This window comes from Argiope bruennichi, chromosome X1 (genome assembly GCF_947563725.1).
Source record: "Argiope bruennichi chromosome X1, qqArgBrue1.1, whole genome shotgun sequence".
Classification (NCBI taxonomy): Eukaryota; Metazoa; Arthropoda; class Arachnida; order Araneae; family Araneidae; genus Argiope; species Argiope bruennichi.
The window spans coordinates 81,053,997-81,079,163 of NC_079162.1; the positions used below are offsets into that span (position 1 = coordinate 81,053,997).

Here is a 25,167-nt window from a genome sequence, read left to right on the forward strand (position 1 = left end):
AAAAGTTAATCATATGTGTGTTTTTAGAGGTACGCTATTACTTTCTATCAAATACAGCGGTATAAAGTTAGTCATTTATATATGAATCAATAAAAATAGGTGGAAAATTCATTTATAATCTTCTTGGAAATCGTATATAAGTTTTTTTTGTAGTAGAAAAGCCTAGTGCAGAAATAGCAGTACAAAGCTTACAAATAAGCAAATTATAATATTTATTGAAATGTGTGTTTATGAATGATTTGTTATATATTTTTATCATTCATCTTTAAGCATGAGAAATATGCACATGCTTTCATCTTAGCATAAACACATAAATTGCAACTTAAAAATTAATATATATTTTTTAATTGCACTGTTGAATTTATTATTTACACAAGAACAATATTACTAATGTCACTTTTATATATATATATATATATATATGTTTTTTAAATATATATTATATATAAGCTTTTATTTTTAAATGCAGGATATCTCTGGAACATTTGACGATTCTAAAAACAAATCAAAATCAAGAGAATCAAGTAAAATCCGTAAAGGAGCTAAAACTCTGCCACCAGATTTAACACCATTTGATTCTACAAACAAATCAGAATCAAATAACAAGAAAAAACAGCCTAAAGCTGTGCCTCCAGATTTAACATTAGCAAGCAAATTAACATCAGTAGAATCGCGTAAAAAAAGTCTAGAGACTAAGCCTATGCTACCAGGCTGTTCTGTAGACAAATTAAAATCAATTCAGAAGCGGAAGGACCTTAAAGTTATGCCACCAGATTTAACTCCGGGTGATTCAGCAAAGAAATCGAAATTAGGGGAATTAAGTAAAAGACAAAGTGAGGCAGAGACTATGCCAACAGGCCTAACACCAGACTATTGTGTTGACAAATCTAAATCAAGCGAATCAAATAAAAAAAGGAAAGACTCGAGATCTGTACCGGCAGATTTAAAAGCAAATCATTCTGCAGACAAATCAGAATCAAGGAAATCAAGTGAAAAGCATAAAGTGCCGCAAGATTTAACTTCAGAGTGTCTTCCAAACAAATTGGCATCAAAAATATCAATAAAAAATAGAAAGGGGCCTAAAGCTTTTCCGCGAGATTTAACAACAGTCGATTCTGAAAACAGATCGGAAACAAGTGACTCGCATAAAAAACAAATTGTGACTGAAACTTTGCTACCGGGCTTAACACCAGACGATTCTTTAGACAAATCAAGATCAAAGGAGTCGAGACAAAAACAGAAAGACTCGAGAGCTGTGGCGCCAAATTTAAAAGCAGACCATTCCGCCGACAAATCAGAATCGAAGGAATCAATTGAAAAGAAAAAAGAGCCTAAGGCTGTGCGACAAGATTTAACAGTAGACTGTCTCGCCAACAAATTAGTATCAAAGGATTCAAGAATACACAGAAAAGAGCCTAAAGCACTGCCGCCAGATTTAACAACTAACGACTCTGAAAACAGAACGGAAACAATGGCATCACATAAAAAACAATTAGAGACTGAATTTATTCTACCGGGCTCAACACCAGACGATTCTTTAGACAAATCAAAATCAAAGAAAACATGTCTAAAACAAAAAGGCACGAGAGTTGTGCTGCCAGATTTAAAAACAGATCGTTCTGCCGACAAGTCAGAATCAAGGCGATTAACTCAAAAGCAAAGGCAGCCTAAGGCTATGCCATCAGATTTTAAAGCAGACCATTCTGCCGACAAATCAGAATCAAGACAATCCGATCAAAAGCAAAGAGAGCCTATGGCTGTGCCACAAGATTTAACATTAGACTGTCTCGCCAACAAATTAGTATCAAAGGATTCAAGAATACACAGAAAAGAGCCTAAAGCACTGCCGCCAGATTTAACAACTAGCGACTCTGAAAACAGAACGGAAACAATGGAATCACATAAAAAAAAATTAGAGACTGAATTTATGCTACCGGGCTCAACACCAGACGATTCTTTAGACAAATCAAAATCAAAGAAAACATGTCTAAAACAAAAAGGCACGAGAGTTGTGCTGCCAGATTTAAAAACAGATCGTTCTGCCGACAAGTCAGAATCAAGGCGATTAACTCAAAAGCAAAGGCAGCCTAAGGCTATGCCAGGAGATTTAAAAGCAGACCATTCTGCCGACAAATCAGAATCAAGAGAATCCAATCAGAAGGAAAGAGAGCCGAAGGCTGTGCTGCAAGATTCAACATTAGACTCTCACGCCAATAAATTAGTATCAAAAGTTTCAAGAAAAAACCGAAAAGAACCTAAAGCTCTGCCGCCAGATTTAGACGATTCTGAAAACAGATCGGAAACAACGGAATCACATAAAAAGAAAATAGAGACTGAAACTATGCTACCGGGCTCAACACCAGACAATTCTTTAGACAAATCAAAATCAAGGGAAATCAATCAATCGAGTCAAAATAAAAAAGACACGAGAGCTGTGGCGCCAGACTTAAAAGCAGACCATTCTGCCGATAAATCAGAATCGAGGGAATCCAGAAAAAAACGTAGGGAGTCTAAAGCTCTGTTGCTAGATTCAACAACAGATGATTCTCCAAAGAAATCAAAATCAAGGGAAACAAGTCAAAAGCGATACCAGACGAAAGCTGTTCCGCCAAATTTAACACCATATGATTCGGTAAACAAATTGAAATCTGGAGAATTGAATCAAAATAAAAAAGTGATCAAAGCTGTGCCGTCAGATTTAAAATTATACTCTATTCAAAGTAAATTAGCATCAAGTGAATCACGTAAAAACCTAAAGAAGACGAAAGCTGTTCCACCAGTTTTAAAATTAGACAAAAATAAGTCAACATCAAATCAGTCTAGTCAAAATCAAAAAGAGATTAATTCTATGCCTCCAGATTTAACACTAGATAATTGCACAAACAAACCAAAATCAAGGGAAGCAAGTCAAAAGCGAGCAGGGACTAAAACTAGGTCGCCAAATTTAACACCAGACGATTCTGCGGACAAATCAGAAGCAAGGGAATCAAGTCAAAACCGACGAGAGCCTACAGCTGTGTTTCCAGGTTTAACATTAGATGGTTCGGCAAACAAGTCAAAATCAAGGGAATCTAGACAAAGAAAAAAAGACTCTAAATCTGTGCCGCTAGCTTTAAAATCAGTTGATTTTGCAAATAAATCAGTATCAAAGGACTCCAGTCAAATGCAAAAGGATACTAAATATATGCTTCCAGATTTAACACTTGATGATTTGGCAAATAAACCAAAATCAAAGGAATCAAATCAAGAACGTGAAGAACCTAAAGTTATGGTGTCAGATTTAAAACATGACGATTCTGCAGATGATTGCAAATCCATGGAAGCAAGTGATAAGCAAAAAAGGCCCGTAACTTTACCGCCGGATTTCACAGCAGAAAATTCTGCAAACAATTCAGGATCAAAGGAATTGATTCAAGCTCAAAAAGAAACTAAAACTATGCCCCCAGATTTAACATTAGAGGATTCTGCAAATATATCAAAATCTAGGAAATCTTGCCAAAATCGAATAGAGGCTAATCATATGCCTCCAAGTTTAGCACCAGTGGATTTTGCAGCTAAAGTAGGAGTTCTGGAAACAAGTCAAAAGCATCCTGAAAATAAGGTAGTATTCGCAATATCTCCCCATTAATTTAATATGCTATCTATTTTAGTTAATTTTTAATGTGCTATATACCTTGGAAAATGTGATCCAATACTAACCGATTTGTAAGTAAATCATATTCGAAGGACTGGGATAGGAAACAAAAAAAAAAAAAAAAAAAAAAAAAAAAAGAATACAGTATCTTGCAAAGGCCTTACCAAATATACCAAATGTTACTTCTATACCAAATGTTACTTATTTTTACCTGATTTGATGTATGAAGTTTCGGTATTAGTACCATGTTACTGTAAATTTTATGCATTAATTTATGCATCATTTTTAACCCGTTGATTGTTATCAATTTCTAATATTAGTACCCGCCTGTAGAAGAGCATAATTTAGTTTGCATCGAAACTTTTTTTCACTTTGTAAATCTACTTAAATTTCTTAATTTTTGCAAAATTAGGTATGAAATAGATATGCTCACTTTTCAAAGAAAGCTTCTAAATTGTTGCTGCTCTTTGGATACCTTTTATTATCTTACAGATCATCATTGTTTTATGCTCCATAAAAAATTGAGAAACCATCCATAATACGGTACTACATGCTTTGAAACTTATTTTCGTCTAATTATTATTAAGATATTAGAATGAAAAGTGGAGCTAATCCACTGTATCAGCTAATTAATCAAGAAATTCTATGCCGCGTTCATATTAATTTCACTAAGGTTTTGTTTAAGGAAAGCGATTCAGAAATGAAAGAGCATAAATTTGTTCTTATATACAGGGTGATTATAATTAAAGTTAAGATTTCAAAAATAGATAATTTTAAAACTACTGGTCAGAATGACTTGATATTTTAGCAGAATAATCGTGAAGCAATGGAATTTTGTTTGACGAAAGAAAAAAATAGTTCCCAAAATATGCTGATAGATGCCGCTGTCAGGGGCAAGACCAAAAATGGATTCTTTAAATACAGGAATATTGTTTGTTAAAAGGAATCAATAGAGTTCAGGGTTTACTAAAAGATTTTAAACGATAAGACAAGAATACATGTTTATAGCGACATCAGTAATAATGACAAAAAAAAAAAAAAAAACAGCTTCATGGAGCAAACACCTTACTGATGGGTGGTTAAGGCATAAGTTTTTCGATATGCCATCTGCTTTGTTCCGCTACTAATTGGAAGCGCAAAACGGCATGCTCCACAACAGATCGGATGGTATCTGAACTGATACAATGGATGTAGTGTGTGATGCTTGCCTGCAAGTCTGCCAGATTCTCAATCCGGCCTCTGTAAACACCATTCTTCAGGTACCTCGAAATGCCGAAATCACATGGATTTTAGTCGGGGGAACGTGGCGGTCACGTTGTTGGAAAATGGCGGCATATGATCCTATTATCTCTGAAATGAGCACTCAGAGCTGCTTAACAGGAGTAGTAATGTGTGGAGCAGCGTCTTCTTGCAAAAACATTGTGCGATCTACACACTGACGCTGCTGAAGTGCCGGAAGGACATGGTTACGCAAAAGTATTTCATGCCGCTTGCCAGTAACGGTGCATGTAACGGGACTCGTAGGTGTGATCTCCTCGAAAAAGAACGGGTCGACGATAAACGCTGCCGTTATTCCGCACCACACAGTGACCTTTTGAGTGAGGAGGTAATAGCAGGAACGGATTCTCGGTCGCCCATATCCTGCAGTTTTGCGTATTTACAGAATCGTGCAAATGAATGTGGACTTCGTCAAACGACAGAATGTTCCATGGCCATCCGTTGTCCATTTCCATCCGAGCAAGAAATCGTAGTGAAAAAGATTCACGTGCTTCCAGGTCAGTAGGTAACAACTGCTGCACACGAGTTATCTTGTACGGATAACAGCGCAAGATGTTCCGTAAGACTTTACGCACGTGCTGATCGACATATCCAGCATTCGGCCAACTCCCCGTGCACTGCTAATTCCAGGATCACTGTTAGTCTGTTCTTGTAATGCTGTATCCACATCTTTCACTACCGCAGTCGAAACTGGTTTCCTTCCTCTACCCCCTTTTCACATCAAATGAACCGGTCTCTTCGAATTTAGCAATCATTTTTCGTAGACCATTTGTGGTTATTGGACACGATTTTAATGTTCGAAACTTCCTGATAGCTGTAAGTGCTTATGAAAGTAAGTACTTATAAGTAGCATCGTTCTTATCAAAAAGTGTCAAGAGCAGAGCGCGATCCTTCATAATCAGTCATGATGAAGCATTCAGGCAAAGCAGAAGCGGCGACAAAGATTTACCGACGGGGAGGCAAGACAAAACCGACAAGGGGGCAAGCACAGTAGCTCTCATTTGGCTTCAAAATAACTCATAAAAATTAATTTTACATTTAAATCAAAATCAAGTATTATTTAACTTCTTTTTTTATTCAAATGCTGATCCTTTCTTTCATTATTAAAAAGGAATTTGTAAAAAAATGTTCTCAATTTCTTTTAATGACCATAAAAAATTGTTAATATTTGAGTCTATTTCTTTATGAGACTGTTGAAATTTAATTTCTCTGAGATCTAAAATTAGAAAAAATATGTTATATTCCTTTCTAGATTGTAATATATAGATAGAAAAACAGATTGCGCCAGAATGTCAGGTCATGCTAAAATAAATAAATAAATAAATAATAATCTTATGTTTTCATCAAAAATAGATTTTTCAGCGTAGTTCCCCCTACCTAAAATATTTGCAGCAACGGGCAGGAATTCAGATATGTTTCGAATCCGAGGATTTTAGTGCGCAACGGAAATACAACAAATTACGTTTAATACAAAAAAAAAAAAAAAAAAATTACTATAGTTCTGACACGATCAATATAGAATGCATAAAAGATACAATGATGTCTTTTCTTAAGAATACTGGGGAAAAGAATTTTAAATACATGTACAAACTTACTATTTTATGTAAGATATGAAAAATGTTCTATTTAAACATTAGATCTCCCATGTATTTATTTTTGAATATGTATTCAATATATATTTGCAATATAATTAAGGGAAAATATTAAGTAATTTAAAATGCAAAAATCACTTGAAAACGCATCATAACCTCAAATGCCATTATATTATTCTAGGGATTAAAATAACAATAATTATTCCAAGTAAGATCTGCTATCTAATTAGGGGGTAAAGTAAATTCTTATGTCAAGGGGTAAATGTGTTATATATGAATATTCTATGAATGACAATTTTAATCATCCTTTTATCGAGATATCTTTATATAAAGTCTATTAAAAATTTAGAAACATCTGAAATCATATAGTTTTTGCTGCGAATAATAATTGAAAGAAAAAAAAAAAACGATACGTTCCCCGATTATATAGTCATAATATTGAATCATTTAGGAAGTGATTTATTTAACAAATTTAGTGCATACTTGGTTAAACTCTTTTAGTGTAACTAAAAAGCTATCGTACCACATTTTTTTTTTTTGTCGTCAATTGTAGTCGGTAATACCTCTTTAGAGTAATAATTGTAGCTTGATAATACAAAAGAAAACAGATATTTTACTGTAAATAAACTTAATTTGCAATTGTACAATTTACTGACTTCAGTAATTTATAATGAAGCCACGATTTTGCTACAGTACAGTAACTTTTTATAGCATGTATATGTACAATCGTGTCAAAGAAACAAAACAAAAGTGTCGATGAAACCATTAATTAGATTTTAGTCAGGCAATTCTCATAGTAAAATTAATAAAATAAATTTACCGATTCGTTATCGAATAAGTAACAATTAGATGAATAAGATGACGATTAACTTTAGAACTTGAATTTGAATGATGAATCATGTATACAACTCTATCGTCCTATTCATGAATAATATAAATGCTTTAATTTCTCTAATAATTCTACTGGCAGGTAATCGAAGTGCTCTGTGAAAATATTTTTTTCCCATAATCTATGATAAAATCAGAATCAGTCTCTCGACTAATCTTTTCCCCAAAATGTGACGTCTTATTCACTTGCCAACTTATTGATTATTCTGCTAAATATAATATAAAGTATATCCTGAATGAACATTTAAATCAGATGACTGAGAATTTGGATTTAACGTCATCGACATCCATCGCATTGAAGTCCTAGTCCACCGATCAAAATTTTTTGGCAAAATGCGACATATTTTATGTCTTATTAATATGTCACCTTGTTGGTTATATATTGCCTAAAATAGTGAAAATTAAAAGCTTGATGAACGACATTTGAGTCAAATGTCTGAAAATCTACAGGTATAGTCTTCGACATTCATCACATTCAGTTAACAGTCGGCCTCCTTAAAATTGTCGGCAGAATGCGATATCTTATTCAATCGGATATATTGCCCAAACTAATGCAAATTATAAGTTAAATGAACGACATTTCAATCAAATGTCTGAAAATCTGCAGACTTAACGTTTTCGACACTCACCGCATTGAGTTCAGAGTCGGCCGATCAAAAATTGCCAGCAAAATGAGCCTATCACCTTGTCGATATCGTATTCACTTGTTAGCTTATCGGTTATATGTCAAAAGTAATACAAATTATAAGCTGAATGAACGACATTGGAAACAGATGTCTGAAAATCTGCGAACTTAACATCTTCGACATCCATTGCATTCAATTCTTAGTTGGTCTATCAAAAATTGTCCGCAAAATGCATCATATTATCGACCTATCACTCTATCGATTATTTTGCCAAATACAGTCAAAACACCTTAATCGTTACTTGGATATTTCGACTGTTTACAATATATTAACTTCAAGGCTGTTTTTAAATAATCATATTTGATAACGCGCATCTGTTTACAACTATCCTGAAGTGGTAAACACTTAAAGACGAAATTCTGAATTTCTCGCCGACGGGGGGGGGATGCACGACGCTGCCGACAGGGAGGCAATTGCCCCCCTGCTACCACCGCTTCTGAGGCAAAGAGCTGGTGCTCTGTATTTTTATGGCAACCATGTCTGCGGTGCGCATGTCAAGTATAAGTAATTCGCATATCTCCAGACAATGTGAACCCTGACAGCGCCATCTATTGGCGCATTTTGAAACTATTTTTTTCCCCTTCGCCACGCAAAAATCCATTGCCTCACGATTGTTCTGCTAAAATATCAAGTAATTCTGACCAGTAGTATTAAATTTATAGATTTTTGTAATCGTAACTGTAATTATAATCGCCCTGTATAATGCATATTTACAAGAATATGTCCTTTGATGTACACAGTTGTCCGGATTTTTAAAAAAAATTTACAATAAGTACTACAGTAAACTCGCTTGCCATTAAGAAATAAGATACATCTTAAATAAGATGCATCTCTTATTTTAACGCTGATAGTTCATTGTTGTTTGTTTTTCTACATTTTTCATGTTTTGTCAGAGATCTGTACTCTGTTTTATAAATTTTTGTTGATTCCAAAAATTGGTTTGCAAATGTAAAGAAATTTAATAAAATGGTAAAGTAATTTTAGTAATTTATTTTGTCATATTTCATAAATTTTCCTTACATTATATAATTGTTGTTGTTAAGTGCCATATACAGCAGATGGAGTTACGCATTAATTTTCTGTGCATATGTTTTTAAAGTAATTTTTTTTTATATATATAAATGTAGGCCATTTTAGAGTTGACACATCTGGATTCTACAAAGAAAGCAGTGCCCAAAAAAGCAAGTAAAAAACAAAAAGAAGTTAAGGTAACTTGAGATCCTGTTGAAATTTTTATAAATCCTTTACTCAACAGCTGTATTTTTAGTGTTAATTCAAATTATGAAAAGGATTATAAATTAAATTGTTACTGTGTGTATAACTGGAAAGTTTATATCTTTCTTGACTTAGAATTAATATGTATGTTTTTATTAGATTGTAATTTAGTTCCTAAGCTCTGCATTATTTTCAAAAAGTGTGTATTCTTATAAAAGAATTAACAGATATTCTGCTTCCAGTCTTTCAGGATCTGCCCTATATTATTAAAAATACCATGAATAATTTGATTTAGAAATAGGGATATGAAATTTTATAGGCTTTAATTAACACTGAAGTGTTAAAGGTCTTTGATAACAGAATTCAAATCACATTAAAAGGATATGAAAAAAAAAGATGATAGCCATTGCTATGTATCGGACTCTCAAAATGTCCTTAAAATGCTTAGTAAAGTTTTATTGGCTATTGCATGAGAGCTAACTTATCTTGAATATATAGTGTTTGTTAATTTGCATCTAATGTAGATACATTGGGTGCAGATTTAATAAAGATATTTAAACATTTAAGATTCCTTGCTCCATTATAAAAGATTCCGAATAGAAGTGCTTCATCGAAGGCAATATTTTTCGCAAGGGTCTGTGCAGTTGCCAGCCTATTGAATTATTAAAACCTGCAGCATTTCAGTTAAAAGTATCCACCTAATTGACCATCGACTTTGCAGAAACTGACTGCCATGATTAACGAAATTGTTCTTAAGATGTATCCATGATGTCTTAATCGAGAAATCGGGTGTTCATATGGCAGCAAAAGATTAAATGAATTGCTTTATTCGCAGCCCAACTTTGGTTTCAAGTAAGCCTGGGTACATGAATGCAGGAATTTGATCCTAGATAACCAAAAAAAGCTTTGTTTCGCAAGTCTTATTTTTAGTTCATGCAAAGTGATTATCTGATTAGGTTATGGATAAGATTTATCTACAAGGTATTATGCAAGCTGATGATTATTCCAGAATGATGTGGAGCATACTTGCCCGTCACGGATATAGTCACTTGGTGAACTTGAAGCAACTGTATGAGAAATCACTCTCTTCAGTAATTTTTTGATAGTTTCACGCCTTTATGGACTTCACACACGTTAATAATACTGCATTGTTTCAGAAAGTGCTATGCATATTTTAGGGAACAGGCTGGTTTGCGATAAAAACTGAGCAGTTCAAACTTAGAATTTGGCTCCCTGAATCATCAGTTTGAATCTTGTGGAAAATATATAGAATGTAATCAGCAGAATCATTCGTATTAAAGGCTCAGCATTCGCTACAAATTTGTAATTATAGACAACTGTTAAGACAGCAATCTAAAGCATTTGTCGTAGAGATACCCACCAATTAGTTTAGTTCATATCACGATGTTATTGAAAAAAACAAAGGAATCTGCATGCGGTATTTAAGAGATGACCTTGATTTTGACACTTTCAGCATTTACACCTCTGTTAAGAAATACTTGTCTACTGTTATATATATATATTTACTGTATAGTACTTTCCTTTTTTTTCTTTCTTTTTTGGCAAATTCCACAAAATGTAAAATTATTGGAATTTATTAAAGTTCTAATATCTTTTACAATAGTGAAATAATTGCAAGGCTTCTAATTAAAAAGTTTTCTTACATATTTATTTTGTAATGCAGAGCAATTCTGGAAAATTTGAATCAATGCCAGAAGATTTTTCAAATAAGCCGGGATCTAAAAATTCGAGTCAAAAGCCGATAGAAAATAAGGTAACACGGATAATTTTTTTAATGAATTAAATTTTAAAATAATTATTTTATTTTAGTCTTGTATTGTCATTGAAGGTCCTTAAAAACTGTTTATTTTTATCGGTCTTCACATAAAGCTTAAAGTATTTTTTTTAATCCAAATTTTATTTTTCTTTCTGAAAATTAAGAAAACGGACTTTTCTCCACCCTAGATCTGCATGGTTGTATGAATGTATTTTCTTTCCGGTGTCTGAGCTTCCAACTCTTAATGGAAATTGCTGACTCATTGGTGGAATGCCAATAAATCCGGAAGTCGATGTAAAAGGTTTTAATTCAGTTTATGAAAATGCTGATAATGTGGAGATAATATATTCCTTTCATTGGTTTGACTCTTCTTGTATTTCCTTTTGCTTGCTTAAGTAGGGAAAAGCATAATCTTTTTTCCAAGCATACTTTTATGTACTCACAGAAATCACGTGAGATTGTTTTTAACAGTAATTTCAGCCCTTTGTTGCTTTTTTTCCCCATATGGTTACGTTTTTGACCTACGCATTTTTTAATTACCTATCAGTATTCTTATTAATGAAATATTTAAGCATTTTTTTTCTACATCTAATTTTTGTGCTGAAGTTTAAGAACTTTTTACAATTTGCTGGAACAATTTACGGTAAATTAATTGACTGTAGACTCTGAAAAGTCATTTCATTAAATGATGATTTTTAGAGGAACATAGGGTCATAGAAGTTACTGTCGGTGACATAAAGAAAACAAAGTTAAAATCTAATCTCCATCATACAAAAAAAAAAAAAAATGTCTTTTAGGGAAGAAAGTTGCTGAAATGTAATGCGAAACGCTAATGCTCTTCTCAACAATCTGAACATGCCCTCCATTTTTCCTTCCTAACCGAATCTAATAAACTGTGAAATACTATCCATTTGCTTTAAATAATGGAATAGCCTATTATGCAGCCCCAACTATTAGTTCGATTTTGCTAATTTTTGATTTGTATGAAAGCTCATGACTTTTAGATACATCATCAATAATCATTGACCTCTTTCTGTTTGAGATATATCACCGTACGTTTTCTATGGGGAAAACACACGGCAGAGTTTTCCAAACCGAATTACTGTACCAATTACGAAATTTCGTATAAAATATTTATATAGATATATTCTTAGATATATATAATCAGTTGTCATTTGCCATTCTCCATTTTCTTGAGGAATGGGAGGCAAAAACACCACGTCATTGTACATTCTCTGTGGAGAAATACTCGACAGAATTCTCCAGACTCAATCATCGTACCGATTTCGAAAATTGTTGTTTCGTTTCATTGCTCATGATCCCTAGATACGCCATCAATTGCCATCTAGCTTTCTTCTCTCTATTTCGAAAGATGCTGAAAAATAAATAACTGACAAAGCCTCAACTTCAAGAACTAGACCAATTTCACTAATTTTCGTCTCCAACCTGACGATTTCGCCTCATTGAAGCATAGCTAACTAATGAGATATATCATTATTGGGTAAATATAATATAAAATAATACTTGTGCTTATATTAGTAGAGTCCCCACGACTGTAATTTGATGAATGGCAACGAAATAAAAAAATTGTAATAAATTATTTCCTTTTATTTTTCCGAACTCTCAATACTTTTGTAAGATCTCCGATCATATACAGCCCAGCAATAGTTCTTGATCTTAACATATTTTTTCTGTAAATTTTATTGATATCTTCAATTCATTGTAAAAAATTTAAAGTACATTGTGATTCATAATTAAATCACAATTAATTCAATCGTAATTAATTCAGGAGGAAAATCATTATTTGCTGATCGAGGAAAAATTTCAAACCAAATTACACCTACTTATTCTACACATCCAAAGATTACCTCTTTTGAGGATATCAGCCAAAGTATAAACTATAAAACTCTGTGTCATAAGCAATCAAAATAACATTTGGTGACCTTTCAAAGTATATTTACATCTCACTTTGGGCTTCACCAAGGATACAATCTCTTTTTCTGCAAATTTAAAAAATAAAATTAAATAGATTTGCATTAATTCTGCACACAAAGAAAGAATATATTTTTATACATAATAAAAATCTTCGCTAATATAAACAATGGTACTATTTACCTCTGTATAGTTAAAGCTTTGCATGCATGTTAAAAATTGTGCCTTTTTCAGAGAATTTGAATTATTCATGGATGAAAGTCAGAGAAATCAAATCTAAAATAAAGTTACGAAAACGATATAAAAAAATATTGTTTTTTTGCGTCCATTTTTCTTCACAATAAAGATTGGGAGAATAATTGATAATTAAGATATATTTAAAATCCATTTGATCTTTGTATATGTGCTGAATCTGACATCATCAGTCTGACTATATCATATGACTTCAATAATAGATGCGTATACAACAAATCAAATAAATTCGTTCTGTAGATGTATATTTTCATGTTATATAGCTCTTTGCTAAATCAATGAAGAAATAAACATCCAATCGAATCATTCGTGGATCGACAAGGAAAATCAATCAGGAAAGCATTTAATTAAAAATTACGATAATTGGTTCAATCTTCCCACTTTTGAGAGCCAGAGCTTTGTTAAGTTTTATGTTGTAATATCTTTAAAAAACGCTAGGAGCAAACGACTCACATATTAAACTTTTCCGCAGAATCGTATGTTTGTGGCATTTTTGGAATTGAATTTTATCATTCTTGGGTCATTCTAGATTGAAATCTGCTATAAAATGTCCATAACTGTCGTTAGGGGGGGGGGAGGCTGCGCACATAAAAGTCGCAATAGCACGCTAACAGAAACTGCGCGCTGTGTACAGATTTTACTTAGAGCTCTGATAGATTTGTAATTTTAAAGTATTCGAATTCAAAGAATATTGCAAATCTTGTCGAAATTGTTCAGCGTCAGAGTGATGCATGAGGGGGAAAAATAGTTGTTTGGTCACATTTTGGGAACAAATTTCAGCATTGGTAGGGAATGCTTGAAGATTATATTTTTTTTTTCTTTTCTCGTCCTTCGTTTTATCCAATCAGGAAATATCTGGAATGAAGTTAAGCAACTCGCAATTTTGAGCAGAAGAGTGAAAATAGTTAGTTCTTCTTGAAGATAACTGTTTTATTTTCTTTTTAACATTCCTTTCATATTGTTAGTTATTTAGATTTCATTTTTGATAGGTTTCGTTCACTTGCATCAAAATATTCGTTTCCGCTTATTGAAAATTGCAAGGCAGTGATTAAAAATAAACTGTTTTTGGGCTAGAAAAGAAATTAATTTGGGGCAAAAGAAACTGGTGTATCTAATGGAGAAAATATTTAAATAAAAGGTTGATGTCGGGGAGGGAATGTTGTCTTTGGAAAGAATTTGATGAAGGGATCCAGGAGTTTCAGCACATGCAGGGGTGTTTGTGCTCCGGGGAAACCCCGGAATTCCGGGGATTTTGAACTTCGATACCCGGAAATTCCGGGGATCGTCGTTCAAAAGGAAGTAGGAATAATAATGAATTATTTATTTTGATCTGGGTAATTTTGTTTGCTTTGAAAGCAGAAAACGCAAGGTCAGTGTGTGTGGTGAAAACTTTTCCTTTCTTTCTCCAAAGGCAGTGATAATGCGTGAAAAGGGGGGAAAAACTTCTTTTTTGTTCTTTCCTTATTGCGAGTTATGACTCATTCCCCCGGTTCTCGGACATTCTCTTCTGGATTCTTTTCGGCAAGTAGGCGCGGCAGAAAAAAAAGGGAGAGACTTCGTTCGACCAGATGTGCGATCACGTGACCTGGGTTCAAAGGTCTTAATTTTGCAAAAAAAGTAATTCATTGAACTTTTATAATTAGGTCATTCAATACTTCATAATTGTAATTTTTCATTTCTCCCCCCCCCCTTCTCGAAACTCCAAAATGTCGGTAGTAAGTCCGTAAAAGTTTCAGGGGATTTTTTGGGGTCCCACAAACACCCCTGCACATGTTAAGATAATGCTTAATGGACTTTTTTTTTGTCGCTCTTTCTATTTTCAACAATGGTACCTCTGTTTATTGGAATGATTAGTCCGAAAGAGCGAAATACGAAATATACTAAACTTATTGCAACTCAAAAAACATTTGAACATCTTTTATTTTTAGTGTTCTAAATAGCGAATAATTTATTTTAGTTATGCCTGGTAACTTTATGATTAACTCTTTATGGGTTTTTTTAAGAGTACGCAAATTGGCTCCGATCTATGGAAAAATAGAATAAAGTATGATACGCAAAAGAAACAGATACATCAGACATGACAGAAGATGCGCTAAAAGCATACGTGAAAAATATAGATGATATTTAGTCGCTTTTATTCTTATTACCAGGAAGTCTCTTTAGCACGCCACACATTCAATCATCGTTCTCATTAATATGTTGTTTTGAGCCATCTTTTGAATGACGTACGAAAGGGATTTTACTGTACGATTATGTATTGCGATTTTTATTACATTAGTCAATTACGTGAAATCCAGTGTTATAACATTCTAATTTGAAGACGTAAATTTTCAATAGCAACGATTTCTTTTGCGATGTAATATTTTAAGTGTCCCCATTCCTTTGAAAATTATCATTTGTTGAACCAATCTTATCAAATGCTCGTTTTTATTTTTTTTTAATTCTGCTAGATCTGATATTTAAAATTTAACAGAAATAAAAGAAGTTGTAAAAAAAACTTTATTATTCAGATCATATCGCTTTTTAGAGGTTTTAGTTTTTTCTCATTTTCAATTCTTACGCGTGTTTTTTTGGTTTCCCAGTGAAATCTCATTCTCAATATATAATAGTTTGCTTGACTAACAGAGCAAAATACAACCTAAACCACTGAAGTTAGGAACATGAAATTTAGCTGGAAGTTACTCTTTGTATATTTGGATTACTAAAGATGGTTTTTAAAACAATTTAATTAGAAATTCAGTTAAAAAAAATTAGCAAAATTTTAACGTATTTCCTCCATAACATCAGTGAATACTATCGGGAAAAAAGTTTTTTGCACCTTCTTAAAGGTTATATATTCCGAAACTCGTGTTGCCGCTTGTTACTTCTCATTTACTTTAGTAGCTTCTAATTAACGCTTTACTATAGTGTTTTGATGGATGTTGCCCTCTTTGGAAACTTCAGAAAAATACTAGCTACCCGAATTCCATCAATAAAATCATACTACTCTTTTGGGTTTCTTAGGACGAAACAATTTCGTTGTCAGTACATGTGTTTGTAATTATTCAAATGCCGATAAGGAAACCAGATGTAAAATTCCGTTAGTGGGGGGAAAGTAACATTTCAAGCAGTTCTAAATTATTATCCATAGAAAATTAATACTATGGACTTTTCCTTAGTTGTGTTCAGCAACCCAAGTATTGTATACACTATAGAGTATGCCATGGGAAATGTGAGCCAAGTTTCCAAGCCAAGATGAGCATAAAATAATAAACTGAATATACATATAATATAAACAATTCAATTCGAAATAAATTGACGTGTGACATTTTTTACCAATACATATGAACTTTTGAAGAAATATTTTTATTTTACTTTTTGAATAAAAGAGTACTTTGCTCTTTGGAATTAAAATATATATATATATATATATATATATATATATATATATATATATATATATATATATATATATATATATATATATATATATATATATATATATATATATATATATACCTGGCAAAAGAAATTAAAGAACTGTCACAAAAAGCTTATAAAACAAAAGATTTTCCTTTTTTGGCGAAGTGTAGCAACATCCAAAGAAAAGTAATAGAGAAAAACAAACTTTTACAAAATGTAGAATCTTAAGTTATCAATGAGAAAAAAAGTTTTAAATTGTAAACTTAGCTGTAATAATAGTGTTTCTGCGCCCTTTTTCTTGTTTCTATGCTCATTATTTCTATTCATATAAATATTTATGTAATCCATTTTTTAAAAAAAAAATAAAAGCAAAAGTAAAAGCTGTATTTATATTTATTTATTCAATTTAATATATTAATAAAAGATAATAATATCATATTTTTGTCATTTTAAAGTTATAATTAGAATTGAGCATTTTAAAAATTAAGGAAAAAAATAAGTCAGTTACTTTTTATTTTTAAATTTTTTATATTGTACACATAAGGAAATAATTTTTAAGACTTAGAAGTTATTTAATTATATAGAGTGAAAACTTTTTGAACGACCACCCCTCTTAACGTCCAAATTTTCGTGGCACAGATTTTTTCGCCCGTAGACATAATGTTAATTCGCCATTCTTCCGTTTTATTCCATAAGATTTTTTCGTCCGTAGACCTCTAGTAACGGTCACCCAACTCCCACTGAACGGCCACCGCTTCTCATTTTTTAAAAAAATGTGATCACTTCTTGTTTTTAACTAAAAGCCGAAAGGTTCTAGGTCGGGTTAAGAAAGGCCGTTTGTACTTCTTGATTCCTTTTGGTTATTAGGGAATTACGATAGTTTTGGAACAAAATTGTCATTAATGCTTTTTTCATTAGTTGGTCATTGATCTCAGTTGCAATAATGTCGACGCGCGGTTTTTTTTTTTTTTTTTTTTTTTTTAATTTTGAGCAATGCATTTAAGTTCTACATAAATATGAGAACAGCAAATCGTCGAGAAAGTTAGCTGAATTATTTACAGTGGAGCAATGCAATTTATCAAAATCATGAAAGAAAAGGATTAGATCTTGAAAGGATATGAAGACTTCATATTTCGTGGTGTCAAACGAATGAGACACGAAAAATATGTCGACATAAATGAGACTGTTTGGAATGGTTTAAAACTGTTCGTGAGAAGAAAATTTCAGTAGACCTATGATTCAACGCAAGGCAGAAGAACTTGCGGATGATCTGGAAGTGGAAATTTTCTCTGTCAGCAATGGGTGGCTGGACAGATTTCGTACACACAATAACATAACTTTTCGATCACTATGTGGCGAAGCAGCCGATGTCGACCTCAGTTCATGTGAAGATTGACATGAGCGTCTTCCATTGCTGGATATGATGACCAGGATGTATTCAGCATGGACTAAATGACACTCTTTTTTCGCGCTTTGCCTAATAAGAGTAAGATTCAAAGATCTGAAGATGCCAGAAGTATTAAAATTCCGAAGGAGCGGTTTACTATTAATTTTTGTGTGAGCGCAACTGGAGCGAAAGAGAAGCTCCTGGTCATTTGAAAATGTCAAGGACACAAGTGTTTTAAAGGAAAAGATTTAAACCGTCTTGGTGTGTCGTGGCACGCGAAAAAAAAGCATGAATGGCATCATCGAGTTTCGAAGAATGGCTGGTAAACTTCGACAAAAAAATTGGGGAATCAAGACAGGAAAGTTCTTGTATTGGAGAATGCGCTGTGTCATGCACATGGAGTTCAGCTCACAAATGTTAAACTGTTATTTGTTATTATAACTGTTAAACTGTTAAAGGTTCTAAAATGGAATACAGACAATACTCTCTGCGACATATTATTGCAAGTATGGATGGATGCGAAAGTCCTAGTGAACTTTCAAAGAAAATTTCTGGCGAAGATGTTCTTAACTGGATTAAAACGTCCTAGAAAATATGTCATAGAAGTTGTCACTAAATGTTTCTTTAGCTGTGGAATCAGTAGCAGAGAAATTGAGAGACAATTAGATTTATTGGACGAATCGACGGCGAAAAATCAACTAGAAGAGTTCTCGAAACATGCTGGAATAGAGTACAATCCCGAGATTCCGATTGGGAGGAACACCCTTTTTTTGACAAATCTATCGAAGATAAGCATTTTTTACATGCTCTTAATCAAATCTGAAATTAATTTAAGATTGATTTAAATTAACTGAACAGTATGTTCTGTATTTAAACTTTTCTACAAATGAATTTATTGGGATTTTCTGGCGCTGATTCTGTCTTTGGCGAGGAATTTTCCGATATGGTTCTTAATCGTAATTCAGCTAAGGTTTCGACTCATGCGACTTCGAGAAAAATAGATGAAGTCATCGTAAATTCCGATGCAATAACAAACCAAGCGATTAGAGATTTACTTTTTAAACTGAAAGATGGAACATGAAAAAATGTTGTTTTTGAGGAGCGTGAAAAACTAAAACAGAGTCAAATTACATGGGTTTTTTTCTCAATAAAATACAAACAAAACACGTTAAATAAAGCATTATTTTGTATTTATATAAATCTCAGCAACTTCTGATGTTAAATATATCAGACTTGTTTATATTATGTATTATAGCAATTATCTGGCAATTGTAAAGAAAACCCTTCAAAACGACCACCCCCTCTGAGCTGCTAAATTTTCTCAGAGTGGAGGAGCGGCCGCTCAGAGAGATTTCACTGTATTCTGATTTTTAATAAACTTTTTAACTTAAACTTACTGTGATAAATGTCTGTCGGCAAAATCTCTATTGATAATTTCAGTTTTCTGAACTAATACATAATTGGTAACTGATTGATTATGGTCTTTTTGTTTAATTAACATAGACATTCGTGTTAGGGAATAGTAGAAGTTTTCCTACACATTTCTAATGGCAGAAGTCTTCTACACTCCACATTTGCCGAATTTCATCCGTCTAGCTCAGAGATTTTTTAAGTTATCGTCTTCATAGATAGACAAAAATATGTTTTTCAGGCTCAGGGAAGTCTAAAACGTAGATTCGTGAAAATCTGGAGTTCGAATCTTTTGACGATTTTTATCTATTCTCTGTGTAAACGTTTACGAGAAAGTAATAATACCACTTCATACTATACCAACGCAGTTTTTAAATATACCGCCCACATATATATACACACATATTTATGAGAAAAAATACTATTATCTCAGATGATAATAATTTTAAATAAAATGAGAATATCATTCATTTACGCCTTACGATTTTTAGAGCTCATAACTTTTTCGAAAAAATTACAGACACCGACAAAATGATTCGCCGAAATGTTAATTGTTGTCATGCTTAACTAAATTTTGCATCAGAATTTTAAAAATATGATGCAAAATTTAGTTAAACATTGCATGTGGTAGTTTGGCGGTTTCAATTCAATTATTTAATTCAATAGGAATGGTGCACTTAAGGATAAAGTAATCTGCTAGAGGGAATAAGAGTACATTTCAGAGGTTACAGAAGTTGCCATTTTTTATAAGAAATCTTCTGATAAGCACTGAGCATACAGAGACTTATCCATTTGAAATTCACCAGTATTAAGTTAATTTAAAACTGCCATCTCCTGATGCTGATCAAGTAAACTAATCCTCCTAGGCATTTGATGTTCCAAATTACTCCCTACTGAAAAATGTAATAATCTCAGTAAGATGATAAATTCTTTATTGAATTGTTTTTATGGTCGTTATTTTGAAAGCACATTCAAGATTATGTCAGATCTAATAGATAAAAGATAAAAAAGACTGAATACTGAACCACATTCTACAATGCAGATTTAAAATACAAAATGATGAGCTAAGAACAGGCTGCTTTTAAATATTTTAGGGAGTTTTTTGTGTGATGCTATTGATAGTATCTTTTACAAAAATTTAAAATCATTGAAAAACTGTTACCAGAAGAAACTTGTTAGCAAAGACAAAACAATGGGGGGGGGGGATAAAGCTCAAACCCCATCTAAGAAAGAAAATAATGATAAAAAAAATTGAAACGAGAGAAAAACAATAGGTAGATGCATATGAGAAGTTTGAACTTTTGACTTGAATAATGAATAAGAAAGTTATAGATGATGTGTAAAATTTTTGCTGGACCATATTTTCTTAGTGAAATGCATCTTTGTTTAGTTTTTTTTTGTGTCATTATTTCCATAGTTTTTATTTTAACATTTTTTTAAGTGAAACATTTCGTTTTCATCCATTAAATTTCTTTTAAATATTAATTATACTATTTTTTTAATATCTCAGTTACTTTAGTATAAATTTACTTATTTTACTTCTGAGTGTTTGTTTGGCTAGATTCATTATTTCTGAAGTTCAGCTTTTTTTTTTCTTGTATCAGCTAGCCTGTATCATATCTGGACCCTTGATGATATATCTAGAGGACATGAGCTCTGACATGAAATAAAAATCGGCAAAATCACAGCAGTGGTTGTAGTTGGGAGTTTGGTTTTTGGTTTGTGCATTATTCTAAATATATAGATTGCTGGTGAACGTTTGGCTGCCTAAGCGAAAAGACTGAACATAGAATTTTGTATTATATAATTATTAAAATTTGTATGATTTTTATATCCTAGTTAAGTTTACTTATGTTCTTGGCTTTTTTTTCCAAAGAAATGAAATATTAATGAAGTAGTAGAGTAGTATCTTTTTCTAATACAGCTGAACTCTAGTGTAATAAAGTAATTTTAGAAATGCAGAGAAAGTTTCGTCAGAAATTTGAAGAAAAAAAAATTTTAAATGGCTTAAGGGTTTTTGAGAAATATCCAATAATTATTGATAGTATTTTTTGTTTATGTTTGTATAAAATAGGATACTTCCTAGGGAACTTCGTGAATTTCTGTTAGCACTTAGCTCTGTAATCAATGCTACTATGTTAATACTGGCTCATTTTTTCTTACTAAAGTTGCTTATAAAGTACTTTTTTTTGCTAGACGAAATTTCTTTACTCACCCTATTTTATTTATTTATACACTTTTTTTATTGCAGAAAATTTCTAGAAAATTTCAATCAGCATCTGAAGATTTTACACATAAATCAAGATCCAAAGATTTAAGTCAAAAACGAGCAGAGAATAAGGTAATAACAGATAAAACTTCTGCATAGATATGCTTTTTATTTAAGTTTATTTACTTATCCTTTTTTTTTAAATTTAGGAAATTTCTGGAAAATTTGAATCAACAGTAAGTGATTCTGCAATCAAATCAAATGCTAAAACAATTGATGAAAAACTAGCAGAGAAGAAGGTAATATTGATAATGGTTCTATCTAGAAGTGATGTAGTAATTTTAATCTCATTTATTTAGATATTTAGTTTTTCAAATGCAGAATATTTCTAAAAAGTTAGAATCAACTCCAGAAAGTCCTGTAAATAAATCTGAATCCAGAGAATCAAGTGAAAAAGAAAAAGACAATAAAGTATTTGGAAGTTTTATATAAAAAAAAAATTACTGTTATGTTTTACACTTCTTTTTTAACGAATACATTTTTAGCATTGTTTGAGGGAGTAGAAATATTATGTTTTAAGCTATTGTTTTAATATGGATGCCATTAGAAAGTTCACTCTTTAGGAATTAGCATTTTTATTTAATTGTTGTTAAAAATTATGAGAGTTATCTACAAATTCAAAGCCCGACTTTCATTTTACAGACCATTATATGTTAAAAAAGCAATAAGAGTTGTGTCAATCGTACAGTTACAAAATAGTATATTCTACCCTTTTTAACATCAGTATAGTATTATGTATGAATTGGAATACAGAATATAATACTCTAATGTGTGGAAGCATAAATGTAACATTTACTTAATATTTGACTGTCCAATAAATATATAAAGTAAGCGCCTAGTATTTGTGAGTTAGCGCTCCTGGCCCGTGTGTACTGTCTATTCTATTGATGGAAGGATCTACGGGAGTGGCAGTTATTAACCATCAGATGGTTGAGACAAGTGTATAGTTAAAGACAGAATCTTATTTGTGGGATCCTCAATTTTGTACATGTTGATGATGGAGATATGAGGAACTTATAGAATAAAATTTCTATGTCATGTTTTTGGTAAAAATAAAAATAAAAAAAATTTTAAAAAAGTCATCAGCTGTCTATTGATGAGGTATTTATTTGGTGAACTTGTAAACTTTCCCAAAAGTATCCAAATCACGGTTTCATCACTTACGAAGAACCTTTGTGCTAACATCATACAAGTTGGAGTGGAATCTTCGATTGCAACCTGTAATTCATCATCATTTAATGACATATAGCCGCCCTTCTCATGGCACATATCGATAATCATCGCTGGAAGAAAATTTTCTAAACCACCTTTGGGTGATACCAGTGCTGATAGAACCTTCTCCGGAAGCCTTGCATATTTTTTGAGCCGTTTGCGCAGTATTTGTTCCAAGTTTAAACTCATACAACATACAAGCACGAAATATAGAATTTGGTGTGCTAATCTACCAATCACTTTTTTTTTATTGTTTAGAGATAACCTTTCCACTTCTCTTTGTATAAGGTGAGACTACATTAAATCTTGATTAACATATTGTTGGAATTTTAGGACCATTTATTGTGTGTTGCATGTAGCATTCTTAAACTTTGTAGTTTCACGAAAACGACATACTTTTTTGGTCGTCTGATAAAATAATTAGAACTTGAAATGATTTTCTACTACTTTTCATATCTGTTTTTAATGGTATCTGGTATTGTATACAATTGTTAGAAAATATTATGGGATTTTAACACGTAAATATATTTATCTATTCATTTGCTTATTAATTTTTGAATATAGGAAATCTCCGGTAAAATCGAATTAACACAAAGGGATTCTACAGATAAACTAAGCACCAATGAGGATGCTGGTCGAAACCAAAAGGAAATTAAGGTATCTAGAATTTGAAAACATGTTCATTCCAGTTTTCAATTTTCATTTAAAAGTTGAATTGTTTGTATGAAACATTATATATGAGTTATTCTTTTTGATGTTGATACTATTTTATATTAGACTTTTCGTCTAGAATTTAAAAAATAACCTTAGATTTGTCTTATTATTTAATTCTTTTAGTGCATGTATTTTTGACAAATAATATGTAATATGAAAATATTGGATACGAATTTTAATCTGCATATTATTTTATTTATTTATTTTTCAAATTCAGGATGTTTCTGGAAAATTTGATTTACCATCAGACGATTTGGCCAATAAATCAACATCAAAGAAATCTGGGCGAAAACAATCAATTTCTGGGAGAATACAGGTTAAATAGGTTTCTATTATTTATTGACTTTAATGATATTGTAATATTATTTATGATTTTTTTATATGAATGTAGGATATTTTTAGAAAATTTGAGTCTCTGCCAAGAAAGAATCAAAAGCAGGAGATTAATGTATCTTGAAATTCTAATGCCATAAGGATTTAGATTTTTTTTATTCTTTCTTTATTTTTTAATATTTGCAATTTTTGAAATTTAGAAAATGTATGCATCTTATATATTTTCAAGATTTCTGCTCTCTATATTTGATAATGTGAAAAATTGGATAAACTTGATTTTCTCTTAATTTGTCTCATTTATAAGATATGCTTCTTGTGTTTTCTTCTACTGTCATACTTTTCGGTATCCTTCATATAAATTTAATTGAAAATTAAATTTTATGAAAAAGGAAATTATTACTCATAACATGCGAAGTTAAAAAAGAAACGTATTTATTTAAACATATTTTTAAAAATGCATGTTGGAGGATGCCTCATAAATCGATGTTTATGGTTCATGTTGTGCTTTGAAGAAACTTCAGCTTAATAATAGAAGAAACTTCACAAATTATTTCCAGTGTGTACACAGATTTATTTTGTTTTTTTTGTAATACAGGCTGCAATTCTGGAATATTTAAAGAAATATCCTTTGATTGAACCTGTTGTTTTACGTGAAAAACAAAAAAAGGTAATATAATTATCAGTTACTTATGGTTTTTATCTCTAGTTGACATATGATTTATTACTTAATTGGTTTTCAAATGCAGGATATATCTGAAAGGCTTGGACCATTACCAGATGATCCTACAACTGAAGAAGGACCTGTGGAATACGATCCAGAGATGCATAAGGTGATATTCATATGTCAATATGTTTTTTAATTTGTATATGCAGTACGTCCATAAATGAAAAATAATGCCAGCTCTGGCAAATAAAGGCTCAGAACAAAAACAGAGGTGACATATTCATCAAGCCCATTTAAAAAACAAAAGATAAAGAACAAAAAAAAAAAAAAGATAGTGCATGTATGATGCCATTCATAAAAATTATTAGTTTTTCCCTGGAACAATTACAAAAAAAAAAAAAAAAATCTCCCTTACAAAAACTTAACTTTGCATGGTTGGTATGATGATTAACACATTGTATGTCTCCCAGACGAGGAAATACAGTCCGATAAACACCTGGACATGCTGATTATCAAATTATC

At 31.8% G+C, this 25,167-nt stretch overlaps 1 protein-coding gene across 10 annotated transcripts in view; it reads left to right on the forward strand.

Annotated features, from left to right (window-relative positions):
* Nucleotides 1–25,167, forward strand: part of LOC129958567 (uncharacterized) — a 309,649-nt gene that overhangs the window by 130,204 nt on the left and 154,278 nt on the right. For 9 of the 10 annotated variants that reach the window (XM_056071121.1, XM_056071123.1, XM_056071128.1 and 6 more), the window contains 9 exons: nt 470–3,601; nt 9,206–9,286; nt 10,978–11,067; nt 21,705–21,794; nt 21,872–21,961; nt 23,499–23,591; nt 23,866–23,964; nt 24,577–24,648; nt 24,728–24,811. In XM_056071121.1, coding sequence (XP_055927096.1) covers nt 470–3,601; nt 9,206–9,286; nt 10,978–11,067; nt 21,705–21,794; nt 21,872–21,961; nt 23,499–23,591; nt 23,866–23,964; nt 24,577–24,648; nt 24,728–24,811 — 3,831 coding nt within the window. The remainder of the gene's footprint in view (nt 1–469; nt 3,602–9,205; nt 9,287–10,977; nt 11,068–21,704; nt 21,795–21,871; nt 21,962–23,498; nt 23,592–23,865; nt 23,965–24,576; nt 24,649–24,727; nt 24,812–25,167) is intronic. The other variant, XM_056071126.1, reaches the window with a different exon arrangement.